The sequence below is a fragment of the Oncorhynchus mykiss genome, chromosome 13 (assembly GCF_013265735.2).
Source record: "Oncorhynchus mykiss isolate Arlee chromosome 13, USDA_OmykA_1.1, whole genome shotgun sequence".
NCBI lineage: Eukaryota > Metazoa > Chordata > Actinopteri > Salmoniformes > Salmonidae > Oncorhynchus > Oncorhynchus mykiss.
The window spans coordinates 46,527,467-46,548,892 of record NC_048577.1 but is presented as its reverse complement, the minus strand read 5'-3'; the positions used below and the strand labels follow the sequence as shown (position 1 = coordinate 46,548,892).

At 42.2% G+C, this 21,426-nt stretch overlaps 2 protein-coding genes across 2 annotated transcripts in view; one reads left to right on the top strand and one right to left on the bottom strand.

Annotated features, from left to right (window-relative positions):
- Positions 1–979: 979 nt before the first annotated feature.
- foxj1a (forkhead box J1a) lies at positions 980–6,701 on the bottom strand. Its single transcript, XM_021558300.2, has 3 exons — positions 6,479–6,701; positions 5,086–5,731; positions 980–4,167 (listed from the first exon to the last, which is right to left on the bottom strand). The coding sequence occupies exons 2-3, from the start codon at positions 5,674–5,676 to the stop codon at positions 3,304–3,306; spliced, it is 1,455 nt and encodes a 484-aa protein (XP_021413975.2). The 5' UTR covers positions 5,677–5,731; positions 6,479–6,701; the 3' UTR covers positions 980–3,303.
- Positions 6,702–13,179: 6,478 nt separating this feature from the next.
- Positions 13,180–21,426, top strand: part of LOC110486586 (UBA-like domain-containing protein 2) — a 25,129-nt gene continuing 16,882 nt past the window's right edge. The window contains exons 1-2 of the mRNA XM_021558299.2: positions 13,180–13,482; positions 20,080–20,136. Coding sequence (XP_021413974.2) covers positions 13,363–13,482; positions 20,080–20,136 — 177 coding nt within the window. The 5' untranslated portion in view covers positions 13,180–13,362. The remainder of the gene's footprint in view (positions 13,483–20,079; positions 20,137–21,426) is intronic.

Genomic DNA, 21,426 nt, shown 5'->3' with positions numbered 1-21,426 from the left:
AATAATGTATAACTAGGTATTCACATTTTCCTGTTGTTGCCTTTTTGCACTTTCAGTTTGGAGCGTTCCTGGGTTGGGACAAGCGAGCGAGTGGCAGGGAGGGTTAGCGTTTCACCAGGGAGCTCTCCTTACCTGCAGCCATCAGCAGGGTTGGGGAAGAATGGCTGCATCATGTTACCAACAGCCTCTCATCTAACCAGCCTGACACATTATAATTATGAACCCTACACTCCACCTGGACAGACAACTGTACCATGTAATAACTGCTGTCCAGGGGGCCTCTGTGGAGCTGGGCTGGGGGAGAAGGCTAACTCCGACTGTCAGCTCTCCTTTCCCAAGCAGAGAGCACCACGGATGGAGATGGAGAACCGTACCCTTCCCGTGGAGGGTTGGGTGTCCAGTCCACCATACAGAGGTATAGGATTTCTCACCTGTGTGCTCCAACTGTTTCCTGATTACCTCATGAGGCATTCGTGTGGTAAAGACAGTCTCAGTCTTTGACACCATGACACGCTAGCTATACACTGGGCTTCATTTGAAAACGCCACAGGGAAATATTAATATAGTTCCCTGAACGTGGTACTTAGCTAATCCTCGGAAGTAGAGAGAGACGGTGTGGTCCAGAACAGACAGGATAGTGATATATGGAGGCGTGGGACACTTGTTCCTGTTAGACCCCACACTGACCCAGTGAGACGAGCACAGAGCAGAGCCCTGGGGGGGGGGGGGACAAGTGTCTGACTGAGCACAGACAAAAGCCAGAGAAAGACCCCAATCCACTGCCTGAGCCCAGTCACCCCCGAAAAGAGATGAGCAGGAAAAGGCAAGCGTTAATCACACCAACACACACAGAAGACACACTAATGGGATGGAATCAGGAATGTACAGAGAGAAAATAGAGACAGATAAAAAGACGGAAAGACAGATAGACATCTTCAAAAGCACCGCACCCAGATGTACAAAAACTCATGTAAACTCATTCAAGTTTGAAGGTTTTTTTATTGTCAAGGAAAAACAGAAAAATAAACAAGAGTATGAATGCACACAAGAATGCATATCTCCATAAAAAGAAATCTTGAGGTATGATGCCAATAGGGTCAACTTGGATGAGCAGTGTTTTGGAAGAGCTAATACATAACTGACAAAATGTTGTAGTAGTTAATTAACTTTTAAAGGAGGAGTTTCCTTCCATCAGAATGTATCCATACCGTACCACAATAAACCATGAACTGGGTCTGACGAATTCCACTGCATTACTACCCTTCAATGTAATGTAAAATAGACCAAGTATCACTCACTGTACATTGATTGCACTTTCACACTTCATGGTGGATTTACAACACTAATAAACCAGGAGTAGTTATTCTGCAAGATAACAACTATTAGTACATTTTAATATACATGTTAAAGGTTGACTTTGGGTAAAAACACAAAAATAGTGGCTTTAAACTGTATAACTGATCAATGCACCATCATGCTAGGTCATTTAATGCTTAAAAACACAACCACAATTTATGAATAAGATATTTGGCTACAGAAGGGCCATTTCTTACCGACCTCTACAGCTTCTTTCCAAACACAAATCCTGTGAAATGACGTCAACACACTGGAGGAGTTACTGGCTAGCTAAAGTGGGTATATTAGCTAACAAACTGTCTACGTCGGTCGCGGCATGCATGACAAGAATGACACTTCGACGAACCACCAAAGGTACACCCCATTTCTGTTTGAAAATGTACAATTTTTTGTGCCATAAGTCGACCTTTAAGACTCACTCATGTCTTGAAACCGTGTGATTTGGTTTAGTAAGACCAGAGGAAAGACAGCAATTTCCTGGTAAAGGTAGACTTGAAACAAAATGAGAGTATCTCATAACTCAACATTTGTCCATGTAATTCCTGCTTGTTTATGTCATCTTTTTTTGCATTGTGTCCTTCTGTTGACCAATAGGCCTCCATCAGCTTTCCTTGGTGAAAACCCAGCCTCTAACACTGCCGGTCTTCTGGTCCCAAGTGTTGTTCTTTGCACATCTAACCTGAAGGTCGGGTATTCATTGACAAGCCACTGAAACCATTGCAAAGGAGAAGCTTGCCTTAAGCTATTCTGCATTGGAATGAACTTGTCTTTACGACATCCAGATCTGTCCTCTACTGCTCTCTGTAACTGGTTAACTCACTGAAATTTGTTGAATTAATGATTATTAAATATAAATTTACACTCTCTGCTGATAATATGACAATCCTAAGCTTGCTAAAAACAACCTGTTTTAAATTGTTCTCTATACATTTAAAGTGAAAAGCTCATTATTCAAAGAATGCATTCAGAAAGTAGTCATTATAGAAAACCTCACACATAAAACTATTTTAAGTCTTAAAAACTCTTCTAATTAGTAGTAATTTGGCAAATATCTCTTCATTGATCATCATAGTATTCCTTTCACTTCAGTTACAGATATTGTATATTGATATTAAATAGACACTATTTTCAGAATTTCATCCAAATGCATCCACAGAGCGTTAAAAGTCAGACATTCAGCATTTCAGTAGAAAATTCAGTACAGGACCGAAATTCCTGAAGTCTGATGCATACATTCCAGAGATCTTCACAACAAATAATAGTATTCCCTGTGAGGTGGATTCATCTAAACCTTTATGAAATATTCAGCATGCTAAACCAACTATTCTTAAGCAGCTAAAACGTTGCATCACTGTCAGGTACAACACCTCAACTCATCATTTGCTATTGGCCTTGCATCTCGAAACTGTCCATAACTTTCAAAGAGTACAGTCACTGTAAAGTCTTACTTTGTAATTTCATCTAATGCAAAATAAATGTACATTTCTAAAATGTCGATTCCAATGTTCTGTTGCTCGCCTTGTGCCTGCATGACAATTCCTCTATCCATGTCAACCTGCAATCCATTCAATACCACATATATATTCAGAATGTAAACAAAGACATATTGGTGGTTTTCCTGTCCTCAGACAGGAATATTTTGTTTCTCTGTGAGCAAAGTCTTATTGATAATGTCATGGTCCCAACAGTAGGTTTGATATAGTTTTTGTCCAGTAATCATTTAGAATACTGCAGTTCATTGTGGCATTTTTGCTCTGTAGGTATTAATGATGTCATCCATTATTGTACCAATTTCAAAAAACATAATCTAGAAATCTTAAAAATGTGTATGTGTAAAAGGTCCATTTAGTTCATGTGGTGCCTCTCTTTTTAAACAATAATCTAGAAGTGTCATCATCACAGTATAGTCAACGAGTCTTGAAGGCCAAAGAATTGGAGAACATGTCTTTAGAGAAGATACTCTATCTTACTGCTGAGGTCCCCTCCAAGGGAATCTCCCAGGTCAAAGAGCTGCTCCAGGTTGACTGTGGAGCTGCACAGGAAGTTGGTAGATCCCTGCTCCTCTTCCTCTGGCCAGGGGCTCTGCAGGAATGCTGTGGCCAGGAACGTCTCCTCAAAGTCTGCTCCACTGCTCCTCTGGGTCTCCGCCAGCACGTGGCTGCTGTCTGCTGTCCCTGCGGGGGCCTCCAGGGGGCAGATGTGGGTCCCCCGCACCATCAGGTCCTCCTCCTGGGGGATGGGGCTCAGTGGACCCCCTCCGTCCAGACTCAGCTCCCCGCTCAGCGCAGAATCCAGGAGGGCGTCCCAGTCAAAGTTCCCCTTCAGGGAGCCCAGTTCCCTATACTCCTCCACAGACAGTAAAGGAGAGCTGGAGCGCCAGGGGACTTTGACCATGGCAGTCCTGGAGCCCAGTGTATGTTTCCTCTTGTGTCCAGGTCCTCCCTTTCTCATGGGCCATGCCCCCAGCATGGTGCCTTCAGCCAGACAGGGGTCCCAGTTCTGATCGGCTCCAGTGGCCTCTTCAAACTCTCTGAGGAGCTGCTGAGCCTCTGGATTGACACACAGCCCACTCTGGCTGCCTGTGGGGTTGCAGAGGCCCCTGGGCAGGGGTTGGGGGTTGGCCCTAAGCCTGTTCTGCAAGGCAGGGTTGATCTGGACAGGGGGCACCCCCCTCTTCTTGTAGGCCCCGTTGAGGAGGCGCTCTGCGTACTGGGGATCGATCTTCCAGAAGCCCCCCTTCCCTGGCTCATCCTTCTGCCGTGGAACCTTGATGAAACACTTGTTCAGAGACAGGTTGTGCCGGATGGAGTTCTGAAATAGCACATGAGGGGGACAGGATTGACATGGCAGTACACATTCAGTCCTGCTCCATCAAATATATTAGCTTGTGTACTCTTGCATTCAGCCTTATCAGGAGTTTAACACTGCCCCCCCCCCCCCTCCCCCCAACTAGTGACCTGCTGACCTTTGTTAAATATTATCTGCCCCATGCACTGGCTTACAATAACAGAATGCTCAGGAAATTAGTATAACTTCTGGAACCGGGGAGTACGGCTAACGACTTAATTAATCATTTATCCTGAAACTTTTTCCAGAGAATTTCTTCCCTTTGATGGGGAATCTGCACTTTTGATGCCATACTGCCCCTCCCCATACTCCCCCATTGCCTCTCCTTGCTCAAGCAGAAAACCTGGGAGCTATTTCTGAAAAATAATGTAATGGGTTTAAAAACACACACACACACACACACACACACTAAAATGTGTGTTGTGGGGGATGAAGTCTTCTTAAGCAAGATGCCCACTGCCAAGTAAGGGGACGTCCAAGGCAGTATTTGCTACAATCTTTGTAAGTTACGGGAGTATTTGCTGCCATCTTTGTACCATGAAAGCCCTTAATTCCCATAAACCATAGCTGCTAATGCTTGATCAGAGTGTGGCAGACAGCCCAGAGCTCTCAATATACAGACTTTGGAAAGAACTGTGCTCTTACTCGTTCCTGTTAAAGAAAAACTGTGCCCAGCTGCATCTTGGCCCCACTCCAAAACACACAGAGCCCTGTGTGGCAGATGCTGAAGAGGACTCTCTCTCTCTGTCTCTCACTCTCTGGCTGCTCGAGACATAGTCAAGTTACGAATGTGACTGAGAGCCTCTCACAGGACCTAGTCTAAAGCATACTATTTGAGCCATTTTCAAGTGTGGGTGTGGGTGTGACTTTAGCAACATTTACCTGCCAGGTGGGGTCAGCATGGCGGAAGTAGCAGAAGTTGTCAGTGATCCACTTGTAGATGCAGGAGAGGGGGATCTTGGTCTTCTTGCTGGCCTGCATGGCCATACAGATGAGTGTGGCGTAGGAGTAAGGTGGTTTGATATGAGGGTTTGTCTTGTAGTCCACCTCATCGGGGCAGTGACCATGGGACACCAGGCTAGGGAGGGCTGACAGGGACTGCATCCTACAATAGGCTGCTGCTGTGGGCTTGCCTGGGGTGAGGGGCATCCCTATGGATGCAGGGTCACCAGCCAGAGGGGAAGCGGGAGCCTCAGAGCCCAGCTGCTGATGGCCGAAGAAGTGAGGCTGGTGGTGAGTGGAGAGAGTAGCCTGTTGAGGCCCATTGGCATTGAGAATAGAGAACTCCTGCAGCCACTGCAGGCTGGTCAGGCTGTCATCCAGGTTGTCAGAGCCCCCAGTGCTGCTGGAGCCTGCTGAGGCTGAGCTGTCGTCCAGGTCCAGCTCCTCAGAATGAGCAGCGGCAGTCACCACTTCCTCCTCCAGCCCCACCGAGCCCTCGGGCCAGGGGTCTGCACAGCTTAGAGACAGCATGGTCCTCCCTCCGCTCCGATGGTTAAAGCTCCCCCCTATACCACCAGACAACAGCCTGACAAGGAGAAAATATACACCCAACATGAACAAAGCTGAAAAGGACAATGATAGCCCTATTTGAAAACAGAGCCCTTTGAGGCATGTCAGGGGGTAAATTGAAATAGTTTCTCTCTGTGGTAATGGCACGTTCTATTCAGTGAATTGTAGGGAAACAAATTGTAGGAACAATAGCTGCATGTAGTTGAGATCTTTCAAATGTTGATATTTGATTAGAAACTGCTTAACAAAATGAGTGCATGGGTTTGTAATCCCAGAATAAAGACTGTGATTAATGACATTATGTTGACTGTCTGGAGGTCATAGAACTTTTGTGAAAAGTGATTGGAGCGCAGTCTTGCCTACCTATCTACACGTAATAGCTTATAGCCATAAAACGGGACTCTCCACACAAATGCTGGGACAAAGGCACTGTTATAAACGTATATATGTCGAGTGAATTTATGATAAACGACTCAAAACGTGATCAAATAGAGTAGGCTATTGACAAATTAATGAATTGTGCCAAATCAGATATTTGAGATTATTTAATTTAAGTGTTTCAATTATTTGAAAAAATATGAAGATGCTTATAGCTAGCTAGTAATTTAACTTTACAACAAAACCTTACAATAGTTACAATTAACAACTTTATATTTATGGCAAGATATCAATAATAATTTGCTACAATTTAATGATAACCTACTTCATTCTAATAGGTTTTAATTTTTTTAATTAAAATAATGTAAAAACATGACAAACTTACCTTGATCTGATATAATGCTGAGAAAATACTTTACAATCCAAATGGCCAATTGATAAATTATTAATCTCACTTTAGCCTTGAGGATTTGCACCTGTTGAAAATGTATGAAAAAATACCTCGAGATGTCTTTGGCGCTCTGATGCGCGCTTGTTCAATTCAACGTCTCAAACGCAGGTCTTTATAACAGTGGCAGCGGCTAAGGATCTCTCCGGGGGCAGTTTAATACCTGGTGCAGGAGGTTTGTCCGGCAACCATAGAAACGGTACCCCCCTTGTAAACAGCTTCCCGTTCGACTATTGGCTTGGTTGTTGCTATAGTGCTTCATTTTTAATCAGTCTCACTCAGGTCTGTTCGTCACGCAAGTAAATCCAGTCTAGTGTCCCAAAAGGGAGTTGGAAGGACTGATAGGATTTTTGTATTTTATTTATTTTTTACAAATCAGCTTGATCTTTATCCCATCAGATGAGTAAATGGAAATGTACTAAATGTGTTGAATGGAACGGTTTTGACATACAGCATAAATAGACATTATCAAAATGTTCAAGCAGATTGAGTTGGTATAATAATACAATATATATTTATATTCATTTGAGTAGGGTATTTAACCCAAGACCTTGCAGACAATGCGGCTTTGCGACAACCTTTGGAAGTGAATTCTGGAAATAAAAAAATCTGGGGGTTTTTGTCCCCAAAAATTGTACATGAATTGTTCATCCTAAACTTTGCAGAGAACGGCAATGAGGAGCAGAGAGTAAACTCTGAGTGGTATTGGCATTGAAGATAAGACATTTTGGAGTGTTAACCCCAGTTCTGAGTGACAGTTGTCAAAAAAAATTATAAACAAAAAAGCAGACATCCAGCTCTGGAGTGGGGACAGAACTCAAGCGATGAGGAAGCCTTTTTATTGCTTTACAGATGCTTTTGTCAAGAGTCTCAGGAAACCACTCAACCACACTAATAGAGCGACCAAGGGGCCAGACATTTTTGTTTCTCTTTTTTTCCTTTTCTGTCTTATTAACAAAAGTACATTCCTTCACAGACGCACACCCTCCTGGATGTCCAAATGGTACATCCAAGTTCCAAGACCCTATCGCAGGGGGGCTAATTCATTCAATCATAACCAGTTACGATTTTATAATCCTCCATCGTCATAACTTGTTGTCGTCATATGGTAAAAATGACTACTACTAAATGAATCAATCACAGATTCTAAATTTTACCATACATGTAGCCTACACCAAGGGAAAAACTCTCGTGTACCTAGCACTCTCTACCAAGTTTGGCGAGGGCAGACAAGGAAAAAACAACAGACCAATCAGCGAGATCAGTCTGACAAAGAGAGTGAGAGAGCGAGAGAGAGAGAGTGATGGAGGATAGGATCAGGGCCAGTTCTCTGAGTACTTTCTGCTTAGTATCAGTCAGCCCTTTTTGCCACTCAACCGCGAAATCCACAGCCCATTGTTGGGCCCTGTAGGGCTGGTGTTCTGACCAGACCTGATTGTTCATGTCAGACTCTGAACCAGCCCCCGGCCCTCCTCTGCCCACCATGAGGAGAAGTCAGAGGTCAGAAAAGCGAGCAGCCAATCACAGTAACGCTGACAGGGAGATGAGTTGAGGGCTGTCTGGGAAATAGGGAAGGGACAGAGATTAGACACCAATGACATTGGCAGGGTCACAGCTGGACAAAGCTGGGGAATACCCAACAGACCTCAGCACAACTACAGTCTTTATTGCTATCATCAATCATCAACTCAAACAAGATAAACTGTAACAAAAAGGGAATTATTGGGAAACTAAACCTGATGCATAAGAGTTTAGTAAACAGCCACCTATGGACATAGACACACAAAATAAATATGCATAGGCCACAGATTTTTTGAATTCATACAGGTTTTTAGACATTTTCATTACTCAAACATGACCAACATCTGAGATATTGAATGTTTAATCCCCCTGTATAAGAATGACTTGCATCACATCACAAAATAAACTTCTCTCCTCGAACTTTATTCAGGCAAACGTTAGGGTTTGTGACAATGCGTTTCCATTGACAGGAGATGGCGCTAGATCATAGAAAATTACAGTGTAGCTCTTTTCTCCAAGGAGAACAACAACCCAATGGAGATTTTTGAACAAATATGAAATTTCACAATTATTAATTAGTTTGATGTACTTTCTTTAAATCCTCAAAATATGTATTTGTGTAGTGTAATAATTTGTGTTCTGAAAAAAAATATTCTAAACAAAATCAAAAAAACAAAATATTATACATCAAATGCAGTGCCCTCGGAAAGTATTCAGAACCCTTGACTTTCCCCCCCAACAAAAATTTGTTACAGCCGTTTTCTAAAATGGATTAAAACATTTTTTTTAAACATCAGCAATCTACACACAATAACCCATAATGACAAAATGAAAACAGGTTTTTAGAAATGTTTGCAAATCTATTAAATCTAAAAACCAGAAATACCTTATTTACATAAGTATTCAGAACTTTTTCTATGAGAATCGTAATTGAGCTCAGGTGCATCCTGTTTCCATTGATCATCCTTGAGATGTTTGTACAACATGATTAGAGTCCACCTTTGGTAAATTCAATTGATTGGACATGATTTGGAAAGGCACACACCTGTCTATACAAGGTCCCACAGTTAACAGTGCATGTCAGAGCAAAAACCAAGGCGAGGTCGAAGGAATTATCCGTAGAGCTCCGAGACAGGATTGTGTCGAGGCACAGATCTGGGGAAGGGTACCAAAAAATGCCTGCAGCATTGAAGGTCCCCAAGAACACATTGGCCTCCATCATTCTTAAATGGAAGAAGTTTGGAACCACCAAGACCTTTCCTAGAGCTGGCTGCCTGGCCAAACTGAGCCATCGGGGGAGAAGGGCCTTGGTCAGGGAGGTGACCAAGAACCCAAAGCTCACTCTGACAGCGCTCTATTGTTCCTTTGTGCAGATGGGAGAACCTTCTAGAAGGACAAGCATCACTGCAGCACTCCACCAATCAGGCCTTTATGGTAGAGTGGCCAGATGGAAGCTACTCCTCAGTAAAAGACACATATCAGCCCGCTTGGAGTTTGCCAAAAGGCACCTAAAGACTCTCAGACAATGAGAAACAAGATTATCTGGTCTGATGAAACCAAGATTGAACTCTTTTGCCTGAATGCCAAGCGCCATGTCTGGAGGAAACCTGGCACCATTCCTACGGTGAAGCATGGTGGTGTCGGCATCATGCTGTGGGGTTGTTTTTCAGTGACAGGGACTGGGAGACTAGTCAGGATCAAGGCAAAGATGAATGGAGCAAAGTACAGAGAGATCCTTGATGAAAACCTACTCCCTAAGCACACAGCCAAGACAACACAGGAGTGGCTTCAGGACAAATCTCTGAATGTCCTTGAGTGGCCCAGCCAAAGCCCGGACTTGAACCCGATCAAACATTTCTGGAGAGACCTGAAAATAGCTGTGCAGCATTGCTCCCCATCCAACCTGACAGAGCTTGACAGGATCTTCAGAGAAGAATGGGAGAAACTCCCCAAATACAGATGTGCCAAGCTTGTAGCGTTTAACCTAAGAAGACTCGATGCTGTAATCGTTGCCAAAGGTGCTTCAACGAAGTACTGAGTAACGGGTAGAATACTTATGTAAATGTGATATTTCCGTTATTTTTATTTTTATAAATTGGCAAACATTTCTGAAAACCTGCTTTTTCTTTATCATTTTGGGGTATTGTGTGTAGATTGATGAGGGGGAAAACACAGTTTAAGCAATTTTAGAATAAGGCCATAACATAACACAATGTGGAAAAAGTCAAGGGGACTGAATACTTTCCGAAGTCAATCTACTATAGTAGATTAACCTACTCTATCAGACGAAAGTTTGGATACACCTACTCATTCAAGGGTTTTTCTTTATTTTTTACTATTTTCTACATTGTAGAATAATAGTGAAGACATCAAAACTATGAAATAACACATATTACATGTAGTAACCAAAAAAGTGTTAAACAAATCAAAATATATTTTATATTTGAGATTCTTCAAAGTAGCCAACCTTTGCCTTGATGACAGCTTTGCACACTCTTGGCATTTTCAACCAGCTTCATGAGGTAGTCACCTGGAATTCATTTAAATTAACTAGTGTGCCAAATACAGGCTGCATCACATCTGGCCATGATTGGGAGTCCCATAAGGCGGCGCACAATTGGCCCAGCGTTGTCCGGGCTATGAATGCTGACGGTAGGCCGTCATTGTAAATAAGAATTTGTTCTTAACTGACTTGACTAGTTAAATAAAGGTTACACATAATGTCAAGAGTGTGCAAAGCTGTCATCAAGGCAAACAGTGGCTACTTTGAAGAATATAAAATATATGTTTTGGTTACTACATGATTCCATATGTGTTATTTCATAATTTTGATGTCTTCCCTATTATTCTACAATGTAGAAAATAGTAAAAAAAATTAAGAAAAACCCTTGAATGAGTAGGTGTGTCCAAACATTTGACTGGTACTGTATATATATTCATCAGAACCCCTGCCTGTTATACACAGAGTTTATTCAGTGTTTCCAGTGGGCCCCAAAGCTATAGTGAAGGGCCTTTTCCAGGAAACCCTGGCTGTGTGCTACTTACACACTGAACCAGCATTCATAGCTCTGACAGCAACCAAAAAGGAAGATGGTGACTTACTCGTGAGTCACAGACTCAGGTTGGTGGGGGGTACACAAGATGGAGGTCAACACGTGGGCAAGAAAAAAAACAAGACATCCTGAGTATCTCTGAAAACAAAGTCCACTCTGTCAAGATCATGTTAATCATTGACCAATGAAAGTATGGCTCCACCTCCTTTACTCTGTGTTTTGGGAGAGCCTAGGGTCCTGGTATCTGAAAGCAGATGGTGATCTGCATGAGACAATAACAATTTAGGTTATGTCTCCCTGCAGTGTGAGTAATACAGTTATACAGAATATATATCACCCAGTAAAGCAAGGGCATTTGTCCAGATAAGCTTTAAGGGGAAAAAATAACGCAGCATAAGAACAGATAAGGTGGCCATTCAGCAGTAACCTACTTTTCAGTATTTTGAACTGACTGACCTCTCACATGAGCTTCAGATCCTTTGGTCTGACCATTTAAAGCAAAGCGTCAAGTATTGAGCTATTTTGTGTGGATAAATGTTATATGCTCCCCATTTTGGGAGGAAATGTGTTGTTTTTGGTTCAAATTATTATCCCAAAAAAAGATAAAACATGGGTAACCTTGAAGGCTTGATGGTCACAGTGCATACATTGTTTCATTGAAAATTAAACAACAGAGTGACTTTCACTTTCTGGTTGTGTAATGTCAAAATGGCAGAATTGTCCTTATGTCCTTATCTTCTGTATGTTTGTTTCAAGTTTTAACAAAAAAAGTCCCATGACCTTCTTGTGTAATGATTTATTTGCTGAAGCAAATTGCCTATTAAAATAACCCCCTCTCAGTGTGGTGCAGAATTAACAGAATAAGTCATTTGTTGAAAGTCATCACGATAAACACCCAACAGATGCTCATAACTGACCAACAAAAATCTCATAAATTCTTTCCTTGAATAGTTCATTAGACCATTCTGGAACATGAGGTCACTATTCCCAGAGCTATCTTTCCATCGGAAAGAACATGTTTCCGTAGCCTCGTTCCAAATGTTATTATTTGGAATGAAAACATCTCCAATAATTTGTAAAGTGAATTTACTCATCAGTCTCAAAATAAATGGGCCAAAATGCATGTAATTTGTGAGCCTATTTAAAATACACAGACAACGTATTAAAGTAAATGATGGAGTGCTATGTTGCAATGCTGAAAAAAGTCAGAAAGAATAGAGGAAAGGTGGGATTTGAAATCCTCTGGGAACCTATTTACAACCGATTTCAGATTATAGATTTTGAACACAGTAAATTAACATATTGTAATAATTGACTGTTTGAAGAGTTGTGTGGGTAGTCTCCAATCTAATTATTAATATATACCATCAAATTCACATTATCTAGGTAACACCCACCTACAATACATAATAGATAGTCTTCTCTGTCACGCTTTCACCTTTAATATACTGTATACCTACACCTCAGCTGAATTATTCAGTCTTGCAGGGAGGGAGTTTGACGTCCCACTGCCTAGTGGATAGTACTCAGAGATAATCACAGAGAATAACACACGGAATGTGTTTGATCACCAATGCAGCCAGAAATTAATACACTTTTCTTCTGTATATGCTCTCTCATAACAGCTATTCAGAGACTCGCCGAAAGCACAGCACATTTATTATTATTAGGCTTTGCTCACCGTCCATAAGCTGTTATATTATCGACTACTGACTGTTATTATGATCAAATGTACAGAATTTGAAACGTGCCTATATTGTAATCAGTACAATATGTCTCTGACTGTTTGGTCTGGCACAAAGACAGCCATCATAACGTTGCTGTAAATATTTACAATTAGAAATACCAAACCTGGACCTTTTCAATAGGTTATCTCTAAATTGACCAATTATTGAACGACCCTCATATACCTTCTTATAGAAATAAGCCAATAGGTGTGATTTACTCATCCTCTGGTATCCAAACCATGAATATATGTACCCTGCAATTGCTTTACTCCAACGGCTTGCTGGCTCGCGTGATAGCCAATGGTGTACCAGCCCGTACAATCTTGCTGACTTGTTTATCCAATCAGCAGTTGTGCTTGGCTTTGTTGTTGGTGATGACATGGACATATTTGTTGTTACTGGAAGGCGAGGGTAGAGCGTGGTAAGGAGGGTCAGGTTTGAGCGATTGATTTCGACATTTCGAGGCTTTGTTTTCCTAGGTTTCAACGATAAAATAACTGAGGTGGGGTGAACAGCGGTTATGTCGGTGAATATGGACGAACTCAGGCATCAAGTGATGATCAACCAGTTTGTTTTGACTGCTGGTTGTGCTGCTGATCAAGCGAAGCAGCTTCTTCAAGCGGCTCACTGGCAATTCGAGGTATGTGTTTATATGTTGGTTTCATAGCGATGCAGCTAACTAGCCACTTTAGCTAGCTAACAAAGGCAAATAATGAGAAGTTCTCCGAAATTAGAGAATGGCGATTTTTTTTTACAACCATGTAAATAAACCCAGTCATACGACGGATAATCCGGAAGACCTGGTCTAACATTAGGAAATGCGGTGTTTGCCATCGAATTTCTACTTTGACTGTTCACACCAGTTAACGTTAACTAGATGGGAAATTGACGCTGCTAACGTTATTGTTTTGATATATGTTGGTTATTTTATGTTAGGTTTTTCATTTAGACCCTATTCAATATAAATTTGCATTATCTAACTAGCCATGGTTGCAGATGATAGTAGTGTGATCTGATTTCTTTCAATGCCATTTGAACATAATCAATCTCGAACGTCTAATTTAACTAGATACAGTAATAGTGCAACCGGCTTTTGGTAACTAACTAACTAGCCATCCAGAGAGCGTCTGAATAGGTGTGTCCAGAAAGAAAATACCTGGTTGAGGTTTTTGAATCCATAAGGTTAACTTTGTTTACATTCTTGACTTGACACCACCAAACACGCAGAGGCTCTTCCTGTCCAGACCCCATTGTTGTAGTAAGTAAAAGGTGTCTCAAATTTTGCCTTTGTTTTTTGAATATTGCTGCTGCTCTGAAAATGTTTAGGCTATTTAGTGTAATAGCATGTATGTTACACAGCTAGCACACACAGCAATTCATACCTCATTCCCAACTGGTATGATTTATGACCAGTCAAAACACACTTCCAATTTTGGAACAAGCTTCTACTAGTTATTACTTTCCATATTTGGCTGCGTAAGAGTAGTGCACCAATAAACACACATTTAAAGAACATTGTGTTTATGATTGCTTGTTGAACAAGGTTAGGGAAAGGTGACACAGCGGACCTCCTGGATTGACCGTACTCTTGTCCAGGAGTATTCATAGGGGATATCTATCTTTAGGCAGATTACAGTGCCTTATCCTTCCAGTTGTTCATATCCAGTACTCCTAGTCCTGGCTCAGAGATGCACACCGTATGAGCAGGCGTTTCTTCTAAGCTGACACACAGCGTGACCCTTTTCAATCATGGCTTCAGCCAGAGCAGCAAGGTGGAATTGTAATTTGAATGAGTGTAATAGTAACATACGTTTTTAGTGAATAAATAATTAACTACATGATATGAAAGAAAAATCCAGTTCATGTTGAAGCACACCCTAGAGTAATGTATAATGAAAAGTATGCAAAGTATAGTATATCTGCTCCTGTTTGAAGAGCTCAGCTGGCCACTGGTTTGAAATATTCAACAGGGCCCTAAGTATGGACAACAGAGAGATGCTGAGAAGATCTGAGGCTTCAGGCCTCTGCTTCCAGATGGTTTCCCAAACACACCTCCGCTCTGTCTAATGGCCAAGCTTTTGTTAGTGCTTACACGTGAGCAGAAGTGGCTGGGCCAGGTGGTTTGAAGGGGCTGAGGAGGCTGCTCAGCTCCACCCAAGCTTCTGAGAGCAGAGTCAGCCTGTAGCTTGATTGGAGCAGATGCATTGCAGAGACAACTTAGCCTCCTCTGGGCAATCTGTCCGGCTCAAGGTCAAAGGGCTAGTTACTTATGGCTGGGCTGAGCTCCCCCAGGTGCTGTTGGCTAAGGAAATTGAGGGTCAAAATATTAGGAACACCTGCTCTTTCCATGACAGACTGACCAGGTGAAAGCTATGATCCCTTATTAATGTTACTTGTTAAATCCACTTCAATCAGTGTAGAAGAAGTGGAGGAGACAGGTTAAAGCAGGATTTTTAAGCCTTGAGACAAGTGAGACATTGTGCATGTGTGCCATTCAGAGGGTGAATGGGCAAGACAAAATATTTAAGTGCCTTTGAATGGGGTATGGTAGTAGGTGCCAGGCGCACCGGTTTAAGTGTGTCTGCAATGCGGCTGGGTTTTTCATCCTCAATAGTTTCCTGTGTGTATCGGGAATGGTCCACCACCCAAAGGACATACATGCAACTTAACACAACTGTAGGAGACATTGGAGTCAACATGGACCAGCAACCCTGTGGAACACTTTCGACACCTTGTAGAGTCCAAGCCCCAACGAATTGAGGCTATTCTGAGGACAAAGGGGGTGCTCCTAATGTTTTGTGCTCTCTGTGTATATATTGTGTATACATATTGTATATACTGTATGTGTATATGTAGAGTCTCTCTATATAAAATATTTATTTATAATACAATCTCAAAATGTTAGCCTTTTATTACTTAATTGAATTTCTTTGTGTTGTCATGTCCACTCATGGCTCCTGGCTGCAGGGCAGGCTGTGTCTGCTCATGGCTCCTGGCTGCAGGGCAGGCAGTGTCATCGTGTCTGCTCATGGCTCCTGGCTGCAGAGCAGGCTGTGTTGTCGTGTCTGCTCATGGCTCCTGGCTGCAGGGCAGGCTGTGTCGTCGTGTTCATGGGCATGTTCCGTACTCTGTCACTCCCTCAGGGCACAGCCCCTAACTCAGCCTCATTATCCCTGTTACTACACCATTATTAATGCACTTCTTTCTTCTGCACTCTTCCATATCACCCTAAGTATTCTTTTTGTGTTCACCTATATTTATCCTATTTCAGGCTGTTGTTTAAAACATGTTTTTGTTATTGTTTGCTGTGCCCTCAATTAGACGCCTGTTCAAGTCTTGTGCTTTTATATAGGCCTAGTGCTGGGCTTCATTGCAGTGTTCTGTCAGTCATGTTACATAAGAAACACTGTCATGACTCTTCTCTGCTCCATTGCTAGGTTCTCTGCTCCATTGCTAGGTTCTCTGCTCCATTGCTAGGTTCTCTGCTCCATTGCTAGGTTCTCTGCTCCATTGCTAGGTTCTCTGCTCCATTGCTAGGTTCTCTGCTCCATTGCTAGGTTCTCTGCTCCATTGCTAGGTTTTCTGCTCCATTGCTAGGTTCTCTGCTCCGTAAGGTAATGGATGCTCTCACTTAAAGCCCATGAGCAGTTCTGAAACCTTTATGCCGATGCTCTTAGATATGGTGTTGCACTGTGTGTTTGTAATCTACATTATTTGTGTGTGAAACGGAACCGTTGTTGATGGTCTTGGATGTACACAGAAACACATTTAACATTAAAAAACATAAATAGACAAAGAACAGTGGGATCCCAGCAGCCTGGTAGACAATGGCAGTGCAGCACATTCATGTTGATATGTGTGTCACGTTGAGCAGCAGACATTCCTGCACTACTGCTGCTGTTGTCAAACAACCACAGAGCATGGTTTGTGGGGGAGGGGTCGACTTCAGCCGTGAGGGGAAACCACACATTCATTGAAGTGTTCGCAAAGAGAGATTCTAGTGAAAGGAAATGGAGGCTAAGCAAGGGACTAAGGTTTAGCTAGACATGCTGTCATTTTAGTAGTAGGCTGCATGCAATTATTTTAATCCAGTCACTAAGACATGTTCATATTTGAGGCGATTTGTATACAAAGGAATGATACCGCATTTGTCAATTTTCCACCTCTTAAAAAGAACATGAATCATGGGCCAGTCAGACTACGTGAATCATAAAACCGGTATCTTGCAATAAAATCTGATAAACTACTAAGGATATGTTTTGGTATGAGTGTATTTTTGTTTCCGGGCTATGGTGTCCTTACCAGGCTGGCCTTTGTGTTCACAACAGAGTGAAACAATAGAAGTAGCCTATGGACTTCCTTGTTTGTGTTTTAAGGGCAGCAACTGAAAGTAGGACTACTTGTTTACATTGTGTTTCCTCATAGCCCGTCAGAGGAAGGCTGTCACAAACAAGGTTTTGTTGTGGCCTATGTTAATTGTCCCTGAGAATATAGCACATACCCTATTCACGGTGGTTTATATAGCCTAAACTGTTTACATGTCACTGAGTTGTAACACTAGTTTTAGGTAAAGGAACAGTACTAGGCTACTAGCGATTTTCTTTTCCATGCTAATGATCATTTTAAATAAGCTTGTGTATTGTGTACATTCTCACTGAGCCATTAGCCTGTCTGCCACTGCCTCTCTCTCTGCGTGGTTTACAAACCCTGTTTTAGAAAGTGGAGGATAATAGTTTTAACCCCAGAGTCATGTGATCTACTCATACCAACTGACCCATAGGCCGATGCTAGCAGAGGGGGATGGGGCTCAGGCTCTCCACAGTGAGCGGATTGGAAGGTGAAATGTGTTACTACTGTTTTGTGGTCCGCAAACTAAGGATGGGCGTGAGTCCTGGAACGGACGTCAAAACTCAATCTTTAACCAGAGATAATAATTTTTTTATATTGTAAAACTATTTGGTCCAATTTTTTGTTTATTGAAGACGATGTTCATTTGCTTTGACTCTAATGTTCAATTTGTACATGTGCATTTACATAACACAAAAAAAGAAACCAGGCCAAGCATCACACAGTTTTGCTCCCTAAATTCCTTTTACCCTCCTTGTCTCACTCACTCCGTTGTGTTCTGACCGCTCCCTCTACACACTCGTGTTGAGTGCTCACACAAGCTCCCGTTAGGCCTACAGAAATAAATGTCTATAAAAACAGATCTAACTGATGGGATACAGAAGCTCCCGTTAGGCCTACAGAAATAAATGTCTATAAAAACAGATCTAACTGATGGGATACACAAGATACATTCCTTGCCAAATGTAGTGTTTTATCACAAATTCAAAATGGACTGGTTGGCGGAAGTAGGGAAATATGTGTTCCAACAATGTCCTGCAATTTTGGAATAATTGTGTAATTTACCGCTTTAATATGATACTTTGCAGTTGTCACTAGTTACCACAAAGTCAAAATTGGCTATACGGACATTGTAGAAACAAGCAGGGTTTATTTTTATTTAACCTTTATTTAACTAGGCAAGTCAGTTAATAACAAATTCTTATTTACAATGACGGCCTAACCCGGACGACGCTGGGCCAATTGTGCACCGCCCTATGGGACTCCAAATCCAAATCACAGCCGGTTGTGATACAGCCTGGAATTGAACCAGGGTCTGTAGTGACGCCTCTAGCACTGAGATGAGCACACTCTAGCACACTCGGGAGCTTGACCTTTGGCTGTGACTACCCCACTTTGTGAACTGCTAGTGCCATTTTAGAATTGGTTAGCCTTGGCTATATATAACCCCCGTAAACATAGACGGGTTCTATTCTGAAATATGCTATAACATTAGTTTGATAAAGACAGAGCGTAGTTTCATCAGAATCATTAAGCCTAAGCCTACTCACCAAAGATGTCATGGTCATCATTCATCCCCTTGCAGTGTTCAAAGTGAAATTGTTATTCCATTTAGAAAATTCCAAAGAACAGGCAGAATAAACAAGACAACTGTATATATCCGAAAAAAATAAATACATATTTTGGTTTGTAACCCAGTTTCAAATGCTCAGATGTGCATCACTTTGCACTATTCGGTTCTATTTTATTCTGTTATGTTACATTTTAAAATTTTAGTCATTTAGCAGACGCTCTTATCCAGAGCAATTACGGTTAAGTGTCTTGCTCATGGGCACATGGACATATTTTTTTTCACCAAGTCAGCTCGGGATTCGAACCAGACACGTTTCGGTTACTGGCCCAACGCTCTTAACTGCTACTATAAAATAGATGTGTCTTGACTGATAAGGGCTCGGGAAATTAGAGTCTTGTCTGCTAAATTAACAAAACAAGGCTATGCCATTGCACAGCTTATAGGCTTCTACAAGAAGTGCCACACTGCTTTGGTTACTATCTTTTTGAAGATTGAGTTCCAATATATAATACAACCAGTTGATATTACAGGTTTAGTAAATGTATCTTAAATGGCACTTGTTTTTTAATTGATTGAATATACACTGAGTGTACAAAACATTATGAACACCTGCTCTGACCAGATGAATCCAAGTGAACGCTATGATCCCTAATTGATATCACCTGTTAAATCCACTTCAATCAGTGTAGATGAAGGAGAGGAGGCATGTTAGATACGTTTTTTTAAGCCCGGAGACAATTGAGACGGTTTGTGTCAAGAACTGCAACGCTGGTGGGTTTTTACGTGTTCAACAGTTTCCCGGCCGTATCAAGAATGGTCTACCACCCAAAGGACATCCAGCCAACTTGACACAACTGTGGGAAGCATTGGAGTCAACATGGGCCAGCGTCCCTGTGGAACACTTTCGACACCTAGTAGAGTCCATGCCCCGATGAATTGAGGCTGTTCTGAGGGCAAAGGGGATGGGGGGGATCATTCGTAACTCAATATTAGAAAAGTGTTCTTAATGTTTTTTTACACTCAGTGTAATAATGAGGCAATTTAGCAATTAGGATTCGTTATCTTCACTGGTTATGATAAATTACGCTTTGTTGCACACTGTTGGCATAGCTAACTGCACACATTTTTTCCAGTGTGGGCCTTGTGTTCTAAAAGTATTTTTTTCCTCCCAAATATTCAGAAAAAAATTGTGCGAGTACTTGAACAGTCAAAGGTCAAATGCCCATCTTACCGCAAATGGCAGTTCAAGTGCTCACAATGTTCTCACAGACAATTTCCTCTCTTCCCCTCGTTCTGTCTCTCTCTCTCCCTCCACAGACAGCCTTAAGCTCCTTTTTCCAGGAGGCCAACATCCCCAGTCACCACCACCAGATGGTAAGTGCATTTTGTTCCCCTTAAAAAAGAAAAAAGGGCCTAAAGCATGTATTACATTCTGTCAGTGTGTTCAGGGAGCTAATTTACGGTATGGCTGCAGCGTCAGTGACCAGGCCAGTCTGCTCCTCCTCTTCAGTCATACAGACAGAGGGACAGATTCACCAACAGGACAGGACTAGAGCCATGGGCATAGTAGTACAGCTGTGTCTGGCAGAGTGACATCACTGGAGTTATCGCTCCTGAGTAGTAAAGTCTACATCCTGCTGTACTACTCCACAGTGCTTATTGGTTTTCAACACTGCCCAAGCCTTTTAGGGTAAGCTTACTTAAGATATACTGCCACATGGACCGGCACCATGCTTTTTAGTGCAACATACGTTTCATATCATGAATTCTTAAACCTTACACAATATTTTGAAACCTTTTCCTTCAACATGTATTGCATGACAACTCCGTTGCACAGCGAAGTAGCTGGGTCGAAATAGCTTTAACCACGATGAAAGCAATGGCACAAGGCTGGCTCCTGTCCAATTTACGCAATGCTATTCCCTAACGGCTATAGTGATCATGTGGTCCGTGCATGAAACCATTTCTGCTTCAACTGACCAGTAAAAGCCCTGGAGCGGCAAGCTGGAAATGTAATGTTTACCACATGGAGGCTGTGCTGTGAGCATGCAGTGTTGACGTGCATACTGAACCCAGCCATCTCCTCTGATCATCTGTCTGTTGCTGCTCTGCTGCTACAACACTGTTTTGGTTTTCTCTCTCTTTTTCCCTTCCTCTTGGGTGGGAGGAGCATGTTCGAGCTTGAGAGAGAGGAAGTGTGTGAGTAGCGGGGGCCAGGGTTTGTTATTATTTTCGGTGCAGCCATTACATCATTGTGTGTGTGTGTGTGTGTGTGTGTGTGTGTGTTGTAAGAGAGCTATCTGCTACAGAGGAGGAGGAAGGGCTGTTAAAGGATAGAGAGAGTGTGGAGAGGCAGTCATCAGCAGCTGCAAGTCATCTCCATGTATTGTGGGTGTTAGTCCTTCCCCCTCTCTCTTTAGGCTGCCCTGCACTCTTCTTGGGGCCTGGGGGAGCCACAGGGGAAACAGTGGGTGTGGGGAAGAAAGAGCTCCGTGTAGCAACAATAATGTACACAACACTGCCCTCGATCAAACACTATTGACTATAAATGGAGAACAAAGATGTGTATATGTAAGGGACTCTTATAGCCTTAAACCTAACAGAGAAGGGTCACATTTCCACAACCACTTGACATCCAGGGTTGCATTGCTTGTTGTAAACATG

Bases quoted from the DNA above. Each gene is read 5' to 3' on its own strand.
- foxj1a (XM_021558300.2), bottom strand. From the start codon at position 5,676: ATGCTGTCTCTAAGCTGTGCAGACCCCTGGCCCGAGGGCTCGGTGGGG. The intron at 4,168-5,085 runs GTAAATGTTGCT...GTGCTATTTCAG, and splicing joins ATGCTGACCCCACCTGGCAG to AACTCCATCCGGCACAACCT.